General features: G+C 40.1%; 1 protein-coding gene across 2 annotated transcripts in view; it reads right to left on the bottom strand.

Annotated features, from left to right (window-relative positions):
- ESR2 (estrogen receptor 2) overlaps positions 1-22,216 on the bottom strand; it is a 71,020-nt gene extending 48,804 nt beyond the window's left edge. Inside the window, exons 1-4 of one of the 2 annotated variants that reach the window (XM_032246106.1) lie at positions 21,474-22,216; positions 20,797-21,017; positions 13,797-14,248; positions 9,813-9,985 (exon numbers count right to left, since the gene is read on the bottom strand). In XM_032246106.1, the coding sequence (XP_032101997.1) occupies positions 9,813-9,985; positions 13,797-14,158 (535 nt within the window). In that variant the 5' untranslated portion in view covers positions 14,159-14,248; positions 20,797-21,017; positions 21,474-22,216. Of the gene's footprint in view, positions 1-9,812; positions 9,986-13,796; positions 14,249-20,796 lie in introns of both variants that reach the window. The other variant, XM_032246107.1, reaches the window with a different exon arrangement.
- Positions 22,217-24,674: the final 2,458 nt, after the last annotated feature.

The following is a 24,674-nucleotide window of genomic DNA, read 5'->3' as shown; positions in this document are numbered from 1 at the left end:
TCACCGCAACCTCCGCCTCCTGGGTTCAGGCAATTCTCCTGCCTCAGTCTCCTGAGTAGCTGGGATTACAGGCACGCGCCACCATGCCCAGCTAATTTTTTGTAATTTTAGTAGAGGCGGGGTTTCACCATGTTGACCAGGATGGTCTCGATCTCTTGACCTCGTGATCCACCCACCTCGGCCTCCCAAAGTGCTGGGATTACAGGCATGAGCCACCGCGCCCGGCCAATATATTCTGCTTGTTAATCCCTTGTCAGATGGGTAGTTTGCAGATATTTTCTCCCATTCTGTGGGTTCTCTCTTCACTTGTTTCCTTTGCCATGCAAGAAGCTTTTTAACTTGATGTGATCCCATTTGTCCATTTTTGCTTTGGTTGCCTGTGCCTGTGGGGTAGTGCTCAAGAAATCTTTGCCCCAGCGAATGTCCTGGAGACTTTCCCTGTGTTTTCTTTTAGTTTCAGAGTTGGAGATCTCAGATTTAAGTCACTGATCCATTTGGATTTGATTTTTGTATATGGTGAGAGATAGGGGTCTAGTTTTATTCTTCTGTACATAGATATCCAGTTCTCCCAGCACCATTTATTGAAGAGACTATTTTTCCCCAAGGTATGCTCTTGTGCCTCTGTCAAAAATCAGTTAACTTTAGATGTATGGATTTGTTTCTGGGTTCTCTATTCTGTTCCATTGATCACTATGTCTGTTTTATGCTGTTTTAGCTGCTATAGTTCTATGGTATAATTTATAGTCACGTAATGTGATTTGTCCAGTTTTGATATTTTTACTCAGAACAGCTTTGGTTATTCTAGATCTTTTGTGGTTCCATACAAATTTTAGGGTTTTTTTGTTTGTTTCTGTGAAAATGTCATTGGCATTTTGATAGAGATTGCATTAACTCTATAGATTGCTTTGGGAATCATGAACATAATAACAATATTAATTTTTCCAATCCATGAACATGGAATATCTTTCCTTTTTTTGTGTACTCTTCAATTTCTTTCACCAATGTTTTATAGTTTTCATTGTAGAGATCTTTCACTTCTTTGGTTAATTCCCAGGTATTTTATTTTGTTTGTAGCTACTGTAAATGAGATCTCTTTAGATTTTTTTTTTTTCCAGACTGCTGTTGGCATATAGAAATGCTACTGATTTTTTATGTTGATTTTGTATCCTGCAACTTTACTGAATTTATTAGCTCTAATAGTTTTTTTGGTGGAATCTTAATTTTTCCAAATACTAGATCATATCATCTGCAAACTAGGATAATTTGACTTGTTCCTTTCCAAGTTAGATGCCCTTTCTCTTTTCTGATTGCTCTAGGTAGGACTTCCAGTACTATGTTGAATAACAGTGGTGAAAGTGGGCATCCTTGTCAGGTTCCATATAGAGGAAAGGCTTTAGTTTTTCCCCATTAAGTATGATACTAGCCGTGGGTCTGTCACATATGTCTGTTATTGTGTTGAGGTATATTCCATCTATACAGTTTTTTTTTTTTAGAATTTATATCATGAAGGGATGTTGAATTTTATCAAATGCTTTTTTAGCATCAATTGAAATTATCATACGGTTTTCAACCCTCATTCTGTTGATATGATGTATCATATTAATTTGCATATGTTGAATCATCCTTGCATCCCTGGGATAAATTCCACCTGGTTATGATGAATGATCTTTTTAATGTGTTGTTGAATTTTGTTTGCTTGTATTTTATTGAGGATTTCTGCATCAATATTCATTAGGGATATTGATCTGTGATATTCTTTTTATGTTTCTTTGTCTGATTTTGGTATTAGGGTAATACTGGTCTCACAGAATGATTTTGAAACTATTCCCTCCTCCTCTATTTTTCAGAATTGTTTGAATAGCACTGCCATTAGTTCTTCTTTAAATGTTTGGTAAAATTCAGCATGAAGTCATCAGTCCTGGGCTTTTCTTTGCTGCGAGATTTTTTTTTTTTTTTTTTTTGAGACCTGATCACACTCCATCAGCCAGGCTAGAATGCAGCGGTACAATCTTGGCTCACCACAGCCTTGACTTCCTGGTCCTAAGCAGTCCTCCCACCTCAGCCTCCTGAAGAGCTAGAACTACAGGTGCACACCACCACGCCTAGCTAATTTTTAATTTTTTTTTTTTTTGGTAGAGATAGGGATCTCCCATGTTGCCCAGACTAGTCTTGAACTTCTGGGTCCAGATGATCCTCCTGCCTTGGCCTCCCAAAGTGCTGGGATTATAGGTATGAGCCACTGTGCCCAGACTGTTGAAGACTTTCTGTAATAGCTTCAATCTTGTTACTGGTATGTTTAGGTTTTGGATTTCTTCATGGTTCAATCTTGGAAGGTTGTATGCATCTAGGAATTTAGCCATCTCTTCTAGGTTTTTCAATTTATTGGCATATAGTTGCTTATAATAGCCTCCAATGATCCTTCAGATTTTTGTGGTATCAGTTGTAATGTCTCCTTTTAAAATCAGAGATGAAAAATCTCTGATTTTATTTGGCTCTTCTCTCTTTTTTAAAAAAAACATTAATCTGGCTAAAGGTTTGTCAAGGTTATTTTCTAAAAAAAAAAAAAAACCTCATATTTTGTTGATCTTTTGTGTTGTTTTCTTGGTTTCAATTTTATTTATTTTGCTTTGATCTTTATACAAATATTTCTTTTTTTCTGTTACTTTTGGGTATGGTTTGCTCTTGCTTTTCTAGTTCTTTAAGATGCATCATTAAGCTGTTTACTTCAAGTTTTTCTACTTTTTTGATGTAAGCACTTAAGCTATAAACTTTCCTCTTAGTACTGCTTTCACTGTACCCTATAAATTTTGGTATGTTGTATTTCCATTATCATTTGTTTGAAGAAATTTTTAATTTCCTTCTTAATTTCTTCATCGACACACTGGTCATTCAGGAGTATATGGTTTAATTTCCATGTTTGCATAGTTTCCAATATTCTTTATTGATTTCTAGTTTTATTCCACTGTGGTCAGAGGAGGTACCTGATTTGATTCCAATTTTTTTGAATGTTTTCATGCTTGCTTAGTGGCTTAACGTATGGTATATCCTTCAGAATGATCCATTTGCTGAGGAAAAGAATGTGTATGCTGCAGCCACTGATGAAATATTCTGTAAATATTAGGTCCATTTGGTCTTTAGTGCAGATTGTCTGACATTTCTTTGTTGATTTTCTGTCTGGATGATCTGTTCAATGCCAAAAGTGGGGTGAAGTGTCTAGCTACTATCATATTAGTCCGTCTCTCTCTTTAGCCCTAATAATATTTGCTTTATATATCTGGGTGTTCCAGACATATTTACAATTGTTATATTCACTTGCTGCATTGACACCTTTATTATTATATAGTGACCTTTTTGTCTCTTTTTATAGTTTTTGTCTTGAATTCTACTTTGTCTGGTATAACTATAGCTACTCCTGCTCTTTTTTGGTTTCCATTTGCATGAAATATTTTTTTTCCATCCCTTTCTCTTCAATCTACGTGTGTCTTTATAGGTGAAGTGTGTTTCTTGTAGGCAACAAGTGATTGGATTAAAAAAAAAAAAAATCCATTCAGCCACTCTGTCTTTTGACTGCAGAATTCAGTCCATTGACATTCAATGTTATTCATGCTTAGTAAGGACTTACTCCTGCCATTTTGTTATTTGTTTTCTGATTGTTTTGTGGTCTTCTCTTTCTTTTTTCTTTCCTATCTTCCTTTTAGTGAAGGTGATTTCCTCTGGTGGGATGTTTTAATTTTTAATTTTTTGTGTATCCATTGTATGCTTTTTGATTTGAGACTACCATGAGGCTTGCAAATACTGGGTTTATGTTAAACTGGTGACAACAAACTAACAAACAAGCAATGAAAACACTATTAACTTCACTCCCCTTAACTTTTCATTATTTCTATGTATATATTATGTCTTGAAAAGTTGTTGTAGGGCCTGGCACAGTGGTTTATGCCTGCAATCCCAGCACTTTGGGAGGCTGAGGCAGGTGGATCACCTGAGGTCAGGAGTTTGAGACCAGCCTGGCCAACACTATAAAACCCTATCTCTACTAAAAATACAAAAATTAGCCAGGCGTGGTGGTGAGCACCTGTAATCCCAGTCACACCAGAGCTGAGGCAAGAGGATCCCTTGAACCCAGGTGTTAGAGGTTGCAGTGAGCCAAGATTGCACCAATGCACTCCAGCCTGGATGACAGAGTGAGACTGTCTCAAAGGAAAAGAAAAATGGTGGGGGGCTTGTTGTATTTATTGTTTTCAATTGGTTCTTCCTTTAGGCTTTCTACTCAAAATATGAGTAGTTTACAAATCACAATTAACAGTGCTACACTAGCCTGTGGTTTTCTATGTACTTACTATTACCAGTGAGTTTTGTGCCTTGAGATGATTTCCTATTGCTCATTAACATCCTTTTATTTCAGACTGAAGAACTCCATTTAGCAATTCTTGTATGGCAGGTCTAGTGTTGATGAAATCCCTTAGCTTTTGTTTGTCTGGGAAATAACAAAAAGCTAATATCCCTTAGCTTTTGTTTGTCTGGATAATAACATTCATATCTTAATTATGGCTTGAAAGATATTTTGACTGGATACACTATTATAGGGTAAAATTTTTTTCCTTTGGCACTTTAAATATGTCATGCCTCTTTCCTGGCCTGTAAGATTTCTACTGAAAAGTCTGCTGCCAGACATCAGGGCTTCATTGTATGTTATTTGTTTCTTTTCTGTTGCTGCTTTTAGAATTTTTTTTTATCCTTGAGTTTAAACACAAAAGATTATGCAATAAAATCATTCTAACATTCCTAAGAACAAACAAGAGAAAATAACTAGGACATTTTTAAACTTGTGTTAAATACATTATAACACTATAATAGTTCAAATAATGTAGAATCATGTAAAATAGTTCTTACACAAGAATGAAGAGAGACTTCAATGGAACAGTCAGAATAAAATGCTATTATATGTAAGAACTTTGTAAACCATATTTATACACATATAGAGAAACAAAATCCAATGGAAACTTGAAGAGATGCACAAAGTCATCATTAGGGAAATGCAAATTAAAACCACAACGAGATGCTACTGCGTACTCATTAAAATGGCAAAAATTAAAAAGACTGACAATATTCAGTTTTGGCAAAGATGTAAAGCAACGGGAACTCTCTCATACGTTGTTGTCAAGAATGCAAAGTCATCCAGCCACTTTGGAAAACAATCTTATAAACATACACTTATCACACAACTAGAAGTTTTATACTTAGGTACCCAAGAGAAACAAAAACATACATCTGCACAGAGAGATATGCATGAATGCTCCTAAGTTTTATTTAAAATAGCACAAAACTTTAAACAACCCAAATGAATGAATAAACAGTGAGAGATCTATACATTGCAATATTACTCAGCAACGAAAAGGAATGAACTACTGATACATGCAACAACACAGATAAATCTCAAAAGCATCATGATAAATAAAAAGCCAAATACAAATAAAATATGGCATTCTCAAAAAGGCAAAACTAGAAGGACAGAAAACAGACCAGTGGGCCAGGCACGGTGGCTCACACCTGTAATCCCAGCACTTTGGGAGACCGAGGTGGGTGGATCATGAGGTCAGATGAAGACCAACCCGGCTAACATGGTGAAACCCCATCTCTACTAAAAATACAAAAAATTAGTCAGGTGTGGTGGTACATGCCTGTAGTCCCAGCTACTTGAGAGGCTGAAGCAAAAGAATCGCTTAAATCTAGGAGGCGGAGATTGCAGTGAGCCAAGATCACGCCACTGCACTCCAGCCTGGGCAAGACTCCGTCCAAAAAAAAGAAAAAAAAAAAAAGGAAAAAAACCAATGATTCCCAGGGCCTGGGAAATTCAGGAGAAATTGGCTGCAATGGACATGAGCCAATTTTGAGGGGTGATAATAACATTCATATCTTAATTATGGTGGTGGTTGCATGACTACACATATTTTTAAAACTCATAAACCCACATAATTAAAATAAGTAAATTTTATTGTATGCAAATTGTATCTCAAACTCAACTTTTAAAAAATTGGCTCTCATATTTTAAATCAATGAAAAGTGAATGTATTCAGTAAAATGACGTCGAGAAAATTAGAGACAAATGCATTTGATTCTTATTTCATTCAGTATGCCAAAATAAATTCCTTTTGAATTAAATGATAAAATATAAAAACAAACTATTAAATGACAAAATATAGACAAAAGTTTATATAATGCCTGGGTATGAAATGACCTTTTTTTGACTTAAAAACTATATACAAAATTATCAAAATTAGTGATATTTGACTATTTAAAGATTAAATATTTCTGCCTGTCAACATCAGAATCAATTGGAAAAAATATTTGTCATACATGTAATAAAAGGTTGATATGGTAACATATAATGTACACAATAATTTATGAGGAAAATGTGAGAACCTGATAGAAAAATGGGCAAAAGCTCTGCATAAAAAAGATAAATGAGAAAATACAAATGGCAGATAGATTTGTGAGAAAACATTTACCTCACTAATAAAGAGAAGCAAATTAAAAACCAAAAGGTACCATACATGACCTATCAACATAGCAACATGTTTTTCTTTTTGATAATATGAGTCAAACTACCAAGAGGTTGGTAAAAACAACACTCACACTGCTGGTAGAAGAGCAAGTCTGCACAGCCTTCTTGAGACTTGAACACTTGAAAACATCTGACAAGAACTTTAAACATTAATATATTCTGACCCTACAGATTTGTTCTAAAAGTATATCCAGAGAAACTACTAGAGATTTTTTCAAAGCTTCATGAACAAATAAATTAAGCATAGCGTTATTTAGAACAATGAAAATAACTGATAAGGTCTTTAACAATAAAGAGTTCAATCAAATATGATCATAAGATAGATTATTACACAGTTGTGGAAAAGGTCTCTGGAAATTTAACAGCAGCAATGCTTACAAAACAATATTAAGTTAAAAAGGATACAGAACTCTGTGTAGGAACCCAATTAATTTTGAAACATTGTCATTCAAGGAATTGTTGAGTGCCACTAGTGAACAAAATGGACAAAAATCCTTGCCCTCATACAATTTATAATATACTCTCTTGTTCACCACTGTATCCACAGAGCCTGGTACAGTGCTCAATAAATATTTGTTAAATGAACACCAACAGGAAAGAGAATAAAAAGTAAAGGGTAAGCTTGAAAAACAAGCCATGCCTTCATCTGGACCAGAAGAAGTGATGAGGTCACTCTCACTATGTCCTCCCTTCCTCTGTGCTCCATAACCCAGGAGAGAAACAACAGTACTTATTATTCTGACGACAACTCATTGTGTGAAGAAGCCAAAAGAGTATCAATGGAACAGCAAGCACAACATAGCTTCCAGTGCACTGTACAGTGAAGGGGACAGACACATGACTAAGATATGGTCAATTAGCTTATAAATCAATTACAAGACAAGTTTAAAATTATATAAACAAAAGAATGTTAAATGCAAGGAATTTCTCAAGTTAATACTGTACCATCCTGGCCTATTTAAGACAATTTTAAAAATGAGTGGCCACTTTCAGTTACTGCAATGCACTTCTATCAAAGACAGGAAGCATGCAAAGAAAGCATCATTTAAGTGCTAAACAACTGTAAGAGCTTTAACTCTTTCCTCTTTGCACATTTAGAATTTCACGTTTCTATATGACGCAGCAGGAAGGAGGAAACAACACACAGAAGCAGAAGAAATTTACTTTCAATTGTTATTAGCTATAGTCTTAACAGTCAAAGATGTTTCAAGCAGACAGATGTTTCCCCAACAGCAAAAAAAAAAAAAAAAAAAAAAAGGGGGGGGTCTCTTTTTTAAAAGATATGGTTAGTAATAATTGGTCAAAATGTTCTTAAGGGGTAAAATTCTAAAACCTCAGCAAGATAGAAAATAGTCATCATATCAAGAGTTCAGTTCATAATTTCAGAAAATCTAGATTGTTCTTATCATATAGCAGAGAACTAGACTTGGCCTTATAATCTACTGTTAAGAGTTATCACAAACAAAATATCTGAGCACTGACTATGTTTTCATATAATCAACCTCATTTCATCTTTAGAAAATCCCTCTGAGTATCTCCATTTCACAGAGGAGGAAAAGGTTGGGAGGTGAAGTCACAGAGTTAGTAAGTATAAAATCCAGGACAAATGTCATCCACACAGGGTGAATTTCAGGGCACAGGTAGGAATGTGACTCTACCTACCAACATTTCACTCCTCACCACATTCTGGATTTTATCAGTGTTTCTCTGCTTGAGGTAAAATGTCATCTTAATCTAGAGTTATCAGTGGGTGAGTTAACTTAGTAAATTGCCATTTGCCATTTACACACTATGAATTCCCTCGACGTAGCTCTTCTTAACTGGCAAAGAACAAAGTGCTAAGGCTTTGATAGAAAAAGGAAGGGAGCTTTCAGGTGGAAACATAGGGTGTTACCTGGGAGGGGGCTATTGAAGGAGAAGTTATATGGCAGAAAGAGAAAACAAGAGTAAGCAAGAAAGTGACTTCAGCAAATCAGGGCTGGCAAGGGAGAGAGTGTGTAGCAAGGACACATGCAGGGAGATGGGCTGCCTGGCCTTGAAACCAGGGGTGAGCAACTTGAAGTTTTATAAACCAAAAAATAAAATTCTAAGGCCCCTCCTACCCCCAACCATCTGAATGGGCCCCTCCTCTTGGCCAAGGGCATTCCAAAGTTAACGTGAAAAATAAGTTTAGGCCATGATGGGAAGAGGGAGCCAAACATGGTTCATTACCCTCCTCCCTTTTGGAATCACTGACAGAACAGACTCTTTAAATCCCATAAGAAATATTTATAATCTACTCTCTCTGAAGCCTACCACCTGGAGGCTTCATCTGCATGATAAAACCTTGGTCTCCATAATCCCTTATTGTAACCCAGCCATTCCTTCCTATTGATAATAACTCAGCCAATGGCCAATCAGAAAATATTTCTTATGACTTGGAAGCCCCTGCTTTCAGCTGTCCTGCCTTTCCAGACTGAATCATTGTATATCTTATGTACATTGATTAATGCCTTATGTCTCCCTAAAATGTATGAGACCAAGCTGTGGCCTGACCAGCTTGGGCACATGTTTCAGCTCTCCTGAGGGCTGTGTATGGGCCATTTGTCACTCATATTTGGCTCAGAATAAATCTCTTCAAATATTTTACAGAGTTTGATTCTTTTCCTCAATAAGTTGATTTAAAACAATCCAGAAGGAATTTAGACAAAGTCAGGGAAATAGTATAAACCCAGCCCAGAAAACAAGGGGATTGTGAACTGAGACCCTCCTAACCCAGGGGAAGAAATGTGTCTAGATCAATTCTCAAAGTCCACTGCAGTTGAATTCCTGATTTCTGACCATTTCCATAAAATGTGTTTATTCTCTCTTCCTCAGGAGCCAGCCCACCATCATGACTGTTAAGCATGTGGTATATTACATTTAAGTAAAAGAAACAATCTTTACAACTCCTTGTGAGCACATTTTTTTCCAAGAGACATCTTCACAAGGTTGTAACTCGATGTCTTCTATCCAACACCCATGTGGGTGAAGAAGGAAGGGTAAGACCCACTTGAATTGGCTGTATAATCTTGGGTTTCTGGGGTAGAAATCTGCAATTCCCCTCCACCACCCAACCCACTCCCAACACACATGATCCTCTGAACTGTTAATCAAATACTTTGTGTGCCAAATAGGCCAGCAGTGACATTTCTGCCAAGTCATCTCTGCAAAATTGTTTGAAAGCAAAAGTAGGAAAGTAAACAAGCAGTTAACAATTCTCTTTTACCTTGAATGCTTCTTTTAAAAAAGGCCTTACATCCTTCACACGACCAGACTCCATAGTGATATCCTGATGCATAATCGCTGCAGACTGCACAGAAGTGAGCATCCCTCTTTGAACTTGGACCAGTAACAGGGCTGGCACAATGGTTCCCACTAACCTTCCTTTTCAGTGTCTCTCTAAGGAGCAAAGAAAATATCCATTGAACAGAGCATAAAAGGGAAAGGAATGGCTTTCTAGGAAAAAAAAAATAGCATGAACATTGCCTAATTTAATCTCTTTTTCCTCCAGGGTTCATGGTAAATATATTCCAGGAAATCTAATAGAGAAAAACTTTTTTTTTTTTTTTTTTTTTGAGATGGAGTTTTGCTCTTGTTATACAGGTTTGAGTGCAATGGTGCGATCTTGGCTCACTGCAACCTCCACCTCCCGGGTTCAAGCAATTCTCCTGCCTCAGCCTACCGAGTAGCTAGGACTACAGGCGTGCGCCACCATGCCCAGCTAATTTTTGCATTTTTAGTAGAGAGGAGGTTTCACCATGTTGACCAGGATGGTCTCAATTTCTTGACCTCATGATCCACCCGCCTCGGCCTCCCAAAGTGTTGGGATAATAGGCATGATCTACCGTGCCCAGCCTTAGAGAAAAATTTTGATACTGGTATCATAGCTACAAAAAGCCATGCTGTGGGGAATGACTGATGTTTGAAAGTGGGTAGGTGAGTTTATGCCCATCCATGTGGTGCTGAGCATTTGTCACTGCAGAAGACCTGTCATAGCCATGGGTGGGGGGTGCATCTCTAAGTGTAATGAAAGGATGGCCAGATCAAATCTTACCCACAGATCTGAACCATAGGCAGGATATGCACTAGTATTCTGTAATTACTAGAGTTCACAAATGCTCCATGGATGAGTCTGAAAGTGTATAGCCACTTCCAAACATCAGTCATTCCCAACGGCATTGCTAAGTAGCCATTCAGACATTTGAGGGTCCCACTTAAATGGAGAACAAAGATCTTGCACTCTGCAATTTCAGATAAAGGTCTGGATTTAAAATAACTTTAAGGTCGGGTACAATGGTACAAACCTGTAATCCAAGCACATTGGGAGGCCAAAGTGGGCGGATCACCAGAGGTCAGGAGTTCAAGACCAGCTTGGCCAACAAGGGGAAACCCCATCTCTACTAAAAATACAAAAATTAGCCGGGCATGGTGGCACACACCTGTAATCCCAGCTACTCATGAGGCTGAGGCAGGAGAATTGCTTGAACCCAGGAGGTGGAGGTTGCAGTGAGCCCAGTTACGCGCCACTCTACCCGGGACAATAGAGCAAGACTCTGTCTTAAAAAAATAAAATAAAAATAAGAGGAGTAACAAATGGACTTTATGTTACCTTGAGATCAATGGGAGAGAAGAAAAAGGGGGAAGAGAAGAGAAACGGAGAGAGAAAAAAGAGAAGAGAAGGGAGAAAGCAAGCAAGTACCTGGCCTGGAAAGACCTGGAAGGAAGCAGAGGCTCAATGCTGGACCAGGGGAAAGAGGTCCTTAAAGGAACGGAGAGTCTAGCAAGTGAGCACCAGGCAGAACCCAAAACACACGTGGCTAGTTCCTGATGCTGCAAGGGCATGGTTCTTTTGGGAAGGGAATAGTAAATGTATTATTGATTTATAAATGAAGGTAATTATATCATGGGGCTTAATCTTCTCAAAAATTAGCATTATTTGATTAGAATTCAAGCTCAGAAACAAAATACCTACCTTTAGAAAAGAAAAAAACATTACTTTTAAAAAGTTATCCACAATGTTTATATTCTCCTTTTACTGCTTTATTTTAATGAGTAAAACAAAAGAAGACAAATAAAATTATGGTACAATGTTGCTTTCTTAAAGTTTTATGACAATATTTGAAAGTAACGAATTTCAATATCCAGTATGCCCTTAGTAGTTTCACTTAGATGTTTATCTCCCCCTCTCCTTTCTCATAATACCATCCCTTCCCTTCCTACTTATGATTATCACTAGAAATATTACAAATTAAATGGAAATAATCCATAATGTTACCTTGCATTTAAAGAATACACATCTTTTTCTTTTGTAAGACAGAGTTTCGCTCTTGTTGCCCAGGCTGGAGTGCAATGGCATAATCTAAGCTCATCACAACCTCCGCTCCTGAGTTCAAGCAATTCTCCTGCCTCAGCCTTCCAAGTAGCTGGGATTACAGGCATGCGCCACCATGCCCAACTTTTTTTTTTTTTTTTGAGACAGAGTCTTACTTTGTTGCCAGGCTGGAGTGCAGTGGCACGACTCGGCTCAGTGCAACCTCTGCCTCCTGGGTTCAAGCAATTCTCCTGCCTCAGCCTCCCAAGTAGCTGGAACTACAGGCATCTGCCACCACACCTGGCTAATTTTTTGCATTTTTAGCAGAGACAGTTTCACCGTGTTAGCCAGGATGGTCTCGATCTCCTGACCTCCTGATCTGCCTACCTCCCCTCTGAAAGCACTGGGATTACAGGCGTGAGCCACCACACCCTGCCATGCCCAGCTAATTTTCTATTTTTAGTAGAGATGGGGTTTCTCCATGTTGGTCAGGCTGGTCTCAAACTCCCAACCTCAAGTGATCTTCCCACCTCAGCCTCCCAAAGTGCTGGGATTACAGGCATGAGCCACAGCACCCAGCCACACATTTCCTTTTTAACGTCAGGAATTGTCAACTGAAGCCCCTATTTCAATAGTTTCCACCGATCTTTATATAACAGTATTATTTTAGTTCACGGTTAAAAAGCTTATACCAATCGCCTGTGTTTTCAAGCTTTGCATGTCTAGAATTTCATTTAAGTTATAATACTGCCACCGTTACTTTTATCCTGGAAACAATGTCATGAACACTAAATTGGGATTTCACTATTTAAGAAGACTCCAAAACAAAGTAAAAATTCATTTTTCAAATCCAAATAACTCCATTAAGAGTGAGTTTAAGCCAGGCGCTGTGGCTCATGCCTGTAATCCCAGCACTTTGGGAGGCTGAGGCGGGCGGATCACAAGGTCAAGAGATCGAGACCATCCTGGCCAACATGGTGAAACACCGTCTCTACTAAAAAAAAATACAAAAATTAGCTGGTGTGGTGGCGTGCGACTGTAATCCCAGCTACTCAGAAGGCTAAGGCAGGAGAATTGCTTGGACCCAGGAGGCAGAGATTGCAGTGAGCCGAGACTGCACCACTGCACTCCAGCCTGGTAACAGAACAAGCGTCTGTCTCAAAGGAAAAAAAAAAAAAAAAAAAAAGAGGCCGGGCACGGGGGCCCCCCCCTTTAATCCCAGCACTTTCGGAGGCTGAGGTGGGTGGATCGGAAGGTCAGGAGTTCAAGACCAGCCTGGCCAAGAAAGGGAAACCCCATCTCTTATTTAAAAAAAAAAAAAAAAAAAAAGAGTGAGTTAAGTTCAGACCAGGTGCAGTGGCTCATGCCTGTAATCCCAGCACTTTGGAAGTCCAAGGTGGGAGGATCATTTGAGGTCAGGAGTTCAAGACCAGCCTGGCCAACATGGTGAAACCCTGTCTCTACCAAAAATACAAAAAAATGAGCCAGGCACAGTGGTGCATGCCTGTCATTCCAGCTACTCAGGAGGCTGAGGCACGAGAATTTCTTGAACCCAGGAGGTGGAGGTTGCAGTGAGCTGAGATTGCACCACTGTACTCCAGCCTGAGTGACAGAGTGAGACCCTATCTCCAAAAAAAAAAAAAAAGTAACTTCAGTCTTTACTGTATAAAGACAATAGTCTCAATAGCAAATCCTCCCTACAACATTGATGTACACATACCACTTTTTAATGAGACCTAGAACATCAGAATAGAACAGGGCATTCTATGTTTTGGGTGCTCTAAGTAAACTATGTAATTAATAAAGACCTTGTCTAGCATATCATTTTCTTCTCACTAAACCATAAAGTGATTTGAGAAATGCCCAGGAACTATAATTCAGAATGAAGACTGGACTTACCTGCTTACAGGTAAGGTGTGTTCTAGTGATCTTGCTTCACACCAGGGACTCTTTTGAGGTTCTGCATACAGATGTGATAACTGGTGATGGACAGCTAAAGGAGAAAGGTGCCCAGGTGTTGACCACAGCATATTTGGGCTTGTGATCTGCCGACCAGGCCCATCTTCCAAGTTAGTAACACTGCTGGGAATGCTGTAATTCATCACAGCAGGGCTATAGAATGTCATGGCCGGATATTCATGGTGGCTCTCTACATAGGAGGAAGGTATGTATATAGGGCCATGCTCCAAGGGTAAGATGGATTGACCGAAATTGTAGGAAGAAGGAGAATTAAGGCTGGATGGTGAGTTTTTTATATCCATATCTTGAGATAACAGCTGGGATAACACCTCGCGAGAAGAGGCACAAAGGGCATTATAATGTCGTCAAAGATTCTTGGGTAAGTTTAATGACTGTAAAGAAAAACAGACATTGCCAAGTTAGTTAGAGCTACAGGTGTAACTATGAAAATTTAAACCTTTTTATTAAAAAAAAAAAAAAAAACCGTACACTTTTATGAGACTAAAAATACATCCTGAAAAATACATATGAAAATATGAACATCAGAAGAGTTGAAATGTGAGCATGAAACTCAGTTCTCCAGAACTGACTTCTGGAGAGTCATTAAGAGGCTAGGTGCTTTTTGTCTGGATATATTTCAGATCAGATTCACATGACAACTATCTGTCAGTGGCCTTAAATAATCAGGAACTTCGTAGCCAATGCAAAGAGTTTTTCTTCCTAAACAAAGCCATAAAAAGGGAAAGGAGTGATGCACTTAAACCATTTTAATAGTCTGTGAGACAGGAGAACAGGTAGCAAAAAGAGGGGTCTTTTTTCCCAGAGGTCTATAAGAATGAATAAATAAATCCATTCTGGTTGAGTAGCCCTACTTTAAAACAGAGATATAAAATGGTCAAAGGAAAGACTCCCCAAAAGATTTAATTTCTTTAACATTGTAGGGCAGAGTTTTCCCAACACATGGTTTAAATATCCAAACATGGCCTCAGTAACCACAATGTCTGGTACAACAGGAAAAAATGGTCTCTAAAGAGTTTAATTGTTGGGCCTGGCATGGAATTTCACCTGGGCAACCAAAGAACCAGTACCCAGTATCCTGATTCTAAGAATTATTTATTTGCATGTCAATTTTCTTTAATTAGTCCCCATCCTGGGTGGTGAACAGCCCTTGTGTTCTGTCCAGAGATTTCCCTCTCACTCCCCCAGCACACACACCTGTGTTTGGCCCTCTCAAGTCACATCTGAATTCAGCCATAAAGCTTTTTGTACACATGGGATTATGCATGGTGTTCTACTGTACCAGCTGGGGAACATATTATGGCTTTTGAACTAAAACAAAAATATTTAAAATTCCAAATATTGATAGTGATTCTGTGAAGAAGAAAAAGGTTGGCCCTAGAAATGGCAGAAAGACACTCCAAAAAGACTAGACTTTTTATCAAAGCACCTATAAATTTTGTTAATAAGAAGTCAGCCACCATCAAGCCTGTTCTTATATATATTTATATCAGTGGCCAGAGCAGAACATTCATTGTAGCCCCAGCTCTGCCTGAAAGCCAGGCAGTCTTAGACAAATCCACGAACTCCCTGAGCTGCCACATCTTCAGTAGAAACGGGTACTGATTTGGGACTGTGCCTTTTCACAGTGCTCTGAGAACGAAATGAGATAATGTCTGTGAAAGGATTCTGGTAAGGTATTATTACACATCCAAGAGGATGAAGCCAGACTATTGGTATGTCATTGGATACACATACAGTGTTGGTTGGAATTTCCAGACAAGTTACAATGTCTTTATGGCCACCCTGAAGATTTTTGCCCCCTAATTTTACTCTTTGATTTCTGTTCTATAGAAATCCATGCCCCTCTAGAGTCCAGATAGCTGGGCTGTAGGGAGCCTGACAACACTATGTGTGCAGACAAATGTCACATATTCCTGATGCCATATTCTCAATCTTGCAGAGTAGGAAGACTCTGACAGCTCATCCCTATTCCTCTTCCATCTGCCATCACACTTTCCCAAGCATTCAGTTCAATTGCCTCACATTTGTGTGCCCTATAGAAGTAAAAACTTCACACTCACAAAGTAGAAACTAGAAGGAATTTCATGGTAAAGATTTCTTAAGCAACAAGAATCCTTGATGTGTGTAAGTAGCTGTTTGGTGACTACTAGCTTTTTTTTTTTTTTTTTTTTTTGGAGACATGGTCTTGTTCTGTTCTGTAACTCAGGCTGGTGTACAGTGGCAAGATCATGGTCCACTACAGCCTTGACCTCCTGGGCTCAAGGACTTCTCCAAACTCTGCTTCCCAAGTAGCTGGGACTAAAGGCATGCACCATCATGCACAGCTAATTTTTAAATTTTTGTAGAGATCGAGTCTCACTGTGTTACCCAGACTGGTCTTGAACTCCTGGCCTTAAGCAGTCCACCCATCTTGGCCTCTCGAAGTGCTGAGATCACAGGCCTGAGCCACCACACCTGACCAATTATTATCTTTAAATGTATCCCTTTTTAAAAAAAATTTTTGAGATACAGTCTTACTTTGTTGTCCAGGCTGGAGTGTAGTGGCATGATCTCAGCTCACTGTAACCTCCATCCAGGTTCGAGCAATTCTCATGCCTCAGCCTCCCGAGTAGCTGGGATTACCGGCATGAGCCACCATGCCCAGCTAATTGTTTGTATTCTTAGAGACAGGGTTTCATTATTTGACCAGGCTGGTATCAAATTCCTGGTCTCAAGTGATCCACACACCTAGGCCTCCCAAAGTGCTGAGATTACAGGCATGAGCCACCATACCCAGCCTCTTTAAATATATTCTTTCAAAACAAAATGTTGAGACTTTTAATCAATTTAATGTTGATTAGGAAGATAAAACACTCAAAAATCACACAGAACTCATCACTAAAAACTGTTTTGTGGCGGGGTGAGGTGACTCACGCCTGTAATCCCAGCACTTTGGGAGGCCGAGGTGGGCAGATCATGAGGTCAAGAGATCAAGACCATCCTGGCCAACACAGTGAAACCCCGTCTCTATTAAAATACAAAAATTAGCTGGGCATGGTGGTGCGGCCTGTAGTCCCAGCTTCTTGGGAGGCTGAGGCAGGGGAATTGCATGAAGCCGGGAGGCGGAGGCATGCACCATCGTGCACAGCTAATTTTTTAATTTTTGTAGAGATCAAGTCTCACTGTGTTACCCAGATTGGTCTTAAACTCCTGGCCCCTTTAAATATATTCTTTCAAAACAAAATATTGAGACTTTTGCAGTGAGCCAAGATTGCCCTACGGCGCTCCAGCCTGGCGCCTGGTGAAAGAGCAAGACTGTCTAAAAAAACTGTTTTGCATGTAATTCTTAAGAACATGTATATCAAGAAACCCTGTTTCCTTCCAAAATGAGGAGAAGCTAATTATCCTAGTAACCAATTGGCGCTTATTTAGTTAGACAGGAAATAGAGTTTTGAGGGCTTGAACAGAGTAAGAGGACAAAGCCTCAAAGGCAGGCGTGGGAGAGAGTTCATCCGTCTTCTCTCTAGACAGCAAGTTTCTGCTCCTCCCTAATACCCACAACAGCCACAGACAATGCTCTGCAGAAACTGAACCAAATTCAAATATTCATTTGGGACAGGGTTAGAGAAAATTCTGAGTGAAGAGATTCAAGATGACACGGCCAATCCAAAGTTAGGCTGAACGCACTACACCTCCTTCCAGCCCTGGGTTTGACAGAACGTGAAACAATTTACCAACAAAATGCTGCAGTCTGGCTTTGAGGAAACATATACAAGTCCAGCAATGTTTTTCTAGGTCACCCTAACTCTCCTGCCCTCTGTCAAGTACACCTACACAAAGATTCTCCACTAAAAGTCCTTTATTTTCAAGATCTGTCATAATTCCAGCTAGAAAGGCTAACTAGTTCCTCATAAACTTGCCACTCTGCATATCCTTGTTACTACCACTGTAACTGGATATTCAAGCTAAGTTACATATTTAAAATACAGACTGTTTTCTTTTTTTTTTTTTGAGACAGAGTCTCATCCTGTCACCTAGGCTGGAGTGCAACGGCACAATCTAGGCTCACTGCAACCTCCACCTCCCAGGTTCAAGCAATTTTCCTGCCTCAGCCTCCCAAGTAGCTGGGATTACAGGCACACCATCACACCCAGCTAATTTTTTGTATCTTTAGTAGAGATGGGGTTTTACCATGTTGGCCAGGCTGGTCTCAAACTCCTGACCTTGTGATCCACCTGCCTCAGCCTACCAAAGTGCTGGGATTATAGGCATGAGCCACCACACCCAGCCGAGACTGTTTTTCATAGAAAAAAAGAAAAATGGCAAAGACATCTACTTTATACACACACACACACACACACACACACACACACACACACACATATATTAGAAATAACTACCAATAACAGGCTCCTAACTGTATACTGAATTGAATACTGTATTAAACAAGGAAAACTATTAGTTTACAAAAGATTTTGCATCTGCACCCTGAAGGAAAATCTAGACTTCAAGGCATGAGCACAGAAATTTAAAAATCGTGACATCTACAAGTAATTTGGGTACAGACCTAAGCTCCTATGAAGATAAACATTTTACCCTGAGCAATTGTAATCGCTCTGCATTTTAAATGTCTTCAAGTTGTTGTTTTCAATCCCTCTTTTGCTTCTCACTATTTGATAATATGCAATTTCAGGTAGCTTTCTCTCAGGTATAACGAAAGTAGTTTTTTTAAATACAGAAATAAGTTTTAAATTTCAAAGATTATAACAGAATGGTGCATTCTATTAATATGATATAAATAACAACTTTTAATGGCCTCATATTTCAATTCAGGATAATCAATGATAATATACCATAACCAAAGGCTTAAACCACAATAGAATCTAAATCTGCTAAGAACTAAATCTATTAGTCCAATATGAATTTAACACTTAGTTCAAGTCTCTAGTTTCCCATTTGCAAAGAGCATTGTCTTTGCCTTAATTTATCCCAAGGTACTAGAATTAAAACAAAAATACCACAAACTGACTCATTCTATAAAAAGGGAAAAACAGGTTTTTCTTTCAAGAAAAGTGAAGAAAGGAAAATATGCCTAAGTAAAAACATACTAAAGAGCAAAACTTGTGGTATAACATTTTGGGAAAAAAAAAAAAAAAAAGAGCAAAATTACATGATCGGCAAACAGATTAGTGATTTTCAGGGGCAGTGGGGTAGGTGGAGAGGGTTGACTACAAAGAGGTACACAGGGGACTTTTGGGGCGATGGTACTGTTTTGTGTCTTGTCTGTGGTGCTGGTTATATAACTGCATCTGTCAGAATTCACAGAGGTACACTTACAGAGGCTAGATTTTACTGTATGTAAGTTACACTGCAGTAGCCTAATTATTTAAAAGTACTATTACATATAAAACAAAATGCTGGACACCTGAATTATGAAATCTAATGTTCAAGGATACAATTCTTAAAGGCTCTAGGTGTATTATCAAAAACTTACCAGTAAACACTTCAAGTTCAGTCTTCAGTATTTTATATTTTATCCATATTTATGTCCTATAAAATGATTCAAAACATCACCTAAAATTATCACAAGATGTATTTTGAATCATTACGTGTTGAATCATTTATAGAAAATGTTAGTGTCTTATTTTTTAAAAGTGAACATATCAATATCTATTAAATGTTAATTAAATGGTTATAAGTTGAATTTACTACTAAATTTACCTTTTCTGAATTATAAATACATTTTGAGAAGTGTAAATGGTGATTAGATTTATTCACATCCCTCAGAACACTATGAAATGTGTCCTAAACATGTTAATTGATTTCAGAGACTTCTATGTCTTGAGTAAGACTTAAGTATTACAAGCATCTGATGGCTTTTAAAATGAGAACGTTCAAGAAATTCATCTTAAAAAAAAAAAAAAGGCTTGAACGTAAAATGCAATCCTAAGGTGTATGCTCTAACGCCTATTGATGAATTAGTTTCCTTCTTCTAGAACTTATGTCAAAATATATTGATTTTCTTCAGAAAAAAATAAGAATCAAAGATGTGAAGCATGTTTTCATAGCCATAGTACATTTGCTTTTTACAACACTCTCAGAAAAACCTTTCCTTTCACATGTTCACTTTTTAAATAGCAAACATCTTTCCCCTCACACAAAGGAAACTAGACACTAAGTTATGAAACTTAAAGCAAAAGTAAAACTTTCTAATGGAATGCTCATGTAAATACTAGAAATACAACAAAATAAGGCAAACTCTTTCCTCCCAAGTGTTGCCTACCACACCAAAACACAATCCTGCTTTTTAAACAGCAAGTAAAATTAAATCGACCTTATCTTCCTGAATAAAAGTCAATTCAAAGTTTTATTTTTCACAAAAATGACATTAACTTGATTTAATATCATCCTTCCAATAAGAATAACACGGAGGGGGTTAGAGGGCAGTACTTGAACTCCTCTTCAGCAAATAAAGGATACCAGATAGCGCTTAGCCCAGGAAAGGAGGAACTCAGCTTGCTTACATGGCTGAGGAATGCCAATACATTTTAAAACCTCTATCATCTGTTAGAGAGAGGTACATCTTCCCAGGTCTTCAAACTTCAATCAGAAAGTGTGTTCAACTCCACTGTCATTTCATCCACACTAGGGAAATCCACCGAGGAAAACCATAGAAAAAAACATTTTTTTCAGACATTCATATTAGCAAAATCAATCCAGAGCTCACAAGCACAAACTAAAGAAGTTAACTTGCCGGTGTCTTGAATAGAGACATTTGATCAAAGCATGCATTTTCCATCTTTCCGGCAGCTTCCAATACAGTTGGTTTTGGTGACCGTTTTTTTGGTCTTTTATTGTTCTCAAAATGACTGGTTTCTCACCGCAGGATTTCAAACAAAATGAGACAATATCTTTACACCTTGAGCGAAAGGGCGCTTACCTTGCTGATAAACACACCGGCCTTGCCTCCTGTAAAATGCGGACACGTGCTTTTCCCGCAGTAGGGGGCTCCCGGCACGCGCCCCGCGGCCACCTGTTGAGGAAAGCGAGCGCTCCTCGTGCAGCCCCGGCTCCGGGCGCCAGCGCTGCCCCGCAGCCCTGGGGCCCGTCGCAGCTCCGGTGGTCCCTTCCCAGCCCAGCGCTCGCCGCCTGCTCTCCACCCTGCAAGTTTCAAGAGGCAGTTATTTCTCGCAGCCTCCGCGCTTGCAGCTGCCTCCGGGCGGGGGAGTGGGTGTCCAAAAAGCCAGCAGCCGGAGAAACTGAAAAGATCACCAGCGACTTAACGATAAGCCCCTTTTTCTTTTAAAGACCGAGAGGACGGTAGAGGGGAGTAGTGCCTGAGCCCACGTGACCACCGAGCCGGGGAGCCGGGCGGTCTCAGGAGCAGCCGGCGCCGCGCGTGACCCCGAAGTGGGAGCACCCTTGAGCCGCCTCCGGGTCCACCCACAAGGACAGTGGCGCACAGATGGCGCTCCCCGCAACCCCAGTCTCAGATTAAGGGGTTTGGAGTAGGGCCCGAGAGCATGCATTTCCAACCAGGTCCTGGGAGTTGCTGGCACTGATACAGCCAGTCTGGGGACCACACTTCGATGATCACGTCCCCAGCCCCTGACTCACATGGGTGTCATTCAGTACAGAAGTCTGATTCTAGAATCCAGTGGTGAAACCAGAGAGGCTTTGGGTTTGTCAAATCCCCAGCAGCAAACGTAACCTCAGGTCCTGGAGTGGCAAAGCCGTGAGCTAGAGGTGGAAGGCGTGGGTTCTCAGCTCTCAAGAGCTCGCTGGGAAGGCCTTTCGCGTTATATCAAAGATCCCAGGTACTTCCTCGAACTCACTTGGTGGAAGTGGCACCGCGAAGACCTGTGCCTCCGGCTGCGGCGCCCTTCCCCCCTGGAGGCACCTGCCCACTCCCTCCTCAGATGAGGGCCCCTCGCGCCCCCTGGTGGCAGCCCCAGTTCCCCCAGCTTAATGGGGTGTTCCCCTCACAAACCCCAGGACTCCGAGGGTGTGAGACTGGGACCACAGTCTCAACTGGCTTTAGGGCAGCTGATGATGATGAAAAGGAAAGTATCACGTGACCCATGGGCCATCGTGAGACTCGTGTCACATCTGTGCCTAATTAATCATCAAACCATCTACTCAGGTGGCATAAGGGACGTGGTTTTTGAGGGTTGTGATCCAGATCTCTAATTGAGGAAAACCAAGGGGGCATTTGGAGGGAACATTTTACAGTGCCAGCCTCAGTTGTTTGGTGTTTAGCCAAAATAGAGAGGCATGTGTGCTCTGGGTTGACAAGGATGAGGTCCACAGGTAATGAAGACAGGCTCCGAGGATGGAGAAGCACCTGCTTCTTCAGCTAAAACAGTAAAAATACAAAACATTAGCTGGGCCAGGTACATCAAGCAGGCGTTCATGTTCACTTTTGTTTGAGACGGAGTTTCGCTCTTGTTACCCAGGCTGGAGGGCAATGGCATGATCTCGGCTCACTGCAACCTCCGCCTCCTGGGTTCAGGCAATTCTCCTGCCTCAACCTCCTGAGTGGCTGGGATTACAGGCATGTGCCACCATGCCCAGCTAATGTTTTGTATTTTTAGTAGAGACGGGGTTTCACCATGTTGACCAGGATGGTCTCGATCTCTTGACCTCGTGATCCACCCGCCTCGGCCTCCCAAAGTGCTGGGATTACAGGTTTGAGCCACCGCACCCGGCCCCAATTTTCATTAAAGCTGAGTCCTGGTTTCTCTCCAGGTGAAAGGCAGTCTTTCCTTGAGGCAGATAAGTGAGTTTGGACAGGAAGAGTGTGTCACTGGCAAGTAACTGCAGCAGAGAACATGCCAATCTCAGCCTCTCTGTCCCCTGTCTTGGGGTCTCTCAAGGTACCCAGTCCCCATATACTCCCTCCTCCTTGCCACCCTATGGAGAAAATGTTAAATGATGGTTTAAAAAATCAGCTTCGTTTGGTGGTGTATACTTGTTAACTAGATATCTCTGAAAATGGAAACCATCATGAAGGAATTTCAACCATGAGCCAACAGGCAGACAAAGATGGGTGAGGGTAAAGAAAACACATCTATCAATATCAGCATCATAGCCGACTGTGTGCTAAGCACCTGCACAGCATCTCATTTAATCCTCACACCAGCTCAGTGAGATAATATTGACTCCACTTTTCAGATAAGGAAATTGAGGCTCACAGAGCTTCTATCAGCTACCTGAAGCCACATAGTGAGAAAGGAACCCAGTAACAACAGTGGCTTCATAAAGAGCTACCACTTATTGGACATTTATGCCCCACTTTCTCCCAAAAATTCTTATTTTATATGCAAGCCTGTGAGGCAAATTCTATTATCCCCATTTTATACTTGAGAAAATGAATGATCAGGAAGGTTAAACAACCTACCTATGGTCACATGACCTATCAGTGGCTAAGAAGGACTTGAATCCAGGAGAGAGGCCAAGGATCCATTTACCTCATGCCTGCAATCAGAAGTGAAGGTAGCTTGACTCTGCTCTATGCAGAACACTGCAGACAAACTCCTGCCACCTGTGAGGCAAGCTTCTGCTCTGTGTTCACTGTGATGCTTCCTTTATAAGGCATTCTACACACAGGAACAGCATGTTCTCTTTCTAGAGCAACTCAGACACCCACAGAAGCTGTTTATTATACAAGGAAATCTCACTGCAGGAAATAATAAGCAGAAAATGAATGGGAGTGAGTAAATTTTCTTCTGACTCACCCTATCTATCAAGAAAGACAATGGTACCCAGAGATGGAACCTTTGCCTGGTTTAACGCAGAGTGGAGAGGATGATTATTCCAATTCTACCTGAATTGTGACCACAGCAAAGAAGGGATTATTCTCAAGGTAGTTCATATTAATGGGTAGACCAAAAAGCACCCTGAAGCCTGGTATTGAGGACGATGCCTCTATTCAGCAGGGTTCCAGCCTCATTTCCACCTTACCCCTGACTGGCCTAAGGAGAGGCACCCACATGACATTGAAATGACAGCCTGCTTCCAAAATATCCTACGATGGGGACTGAAATCCTCACCATTAAGTCATATTTTGGGGATAAGGCATTGAATTGTTAAAATTCAGTCATGTTATATATGATGGGTAATATTAATTTACTAGCATTTATGATTAGTAAGATGAGCTTGCAAGATGAGCTAGATGTTACCTGGGAAAGCAAAGGAAGTCAATGTAGGACAGGTATGTTTTGCCGTGAAGAGGAAGGAAAGCCCCTCCATAAAGGTGCACCTTCCTCATCTTCTCATCTCACCCTTCTCTGTCTAGTGAAGTCTTATACATCCCAAAGCCAAGAGCCTGAAGTGAAGAGCACATTAGCCCAGTGGAATGTGCACACTGCCTCCCCAAATCCCTCATCTTACCTGTCAACACAACCTGTGCTGCGATTGGACAGTGCATGTCTTATATCTCCAGCATTTTCCACGGTCCATAACGCCCACCTAGCATAATCCAGGCATTCAACAAATATTGCTGAAGGCTTCTACTTGGAAAGATCAGGGGGAAAGAGTAGGGGGAAATTTTCTGTAGGAAAGAAACTACCAAGAGGCAAAACAAAACTCTGTCAAAAGCAGGAATGCAAAAGCTAAGATGAAAAGTGGAGGGGAAGAAGGAACCCTACAGATGTCTAGAAGGGTGTCATGCCTAAGGGTGCCTTTGGATTATTGCTTTACTCTCTGAGCTTGAGGCCAAGCAGGAGGATATGGGTTCTGGAATACTCTTATCTGCTCCAGAGTATCATAGGAACAGGTTTATTCATATTATGTGGGCATAAATTGGTCTGTTTTAAG

Source organism: Sapajus apella, unplaced genomic scaffold, assembly GCF_009761245.1.
Source record: "Sapajus apella isolate SASKATOON/1434 unplaced genomic scaffold, GSC_monkey_1.0 scaffold59, whole genome shotgun sequence".
NCBI classification, from domain to species: domain Eukaryota; kingdom Metazoa; phylum Chordata; class Mammalia; order Primates; family Cebidae; genus Sapajus; species Sapajus apella.
Note: the sequence above shows the minus strand (reverse complement) of the source record. Positions and strands in the feature narration are given on the sequence as shown.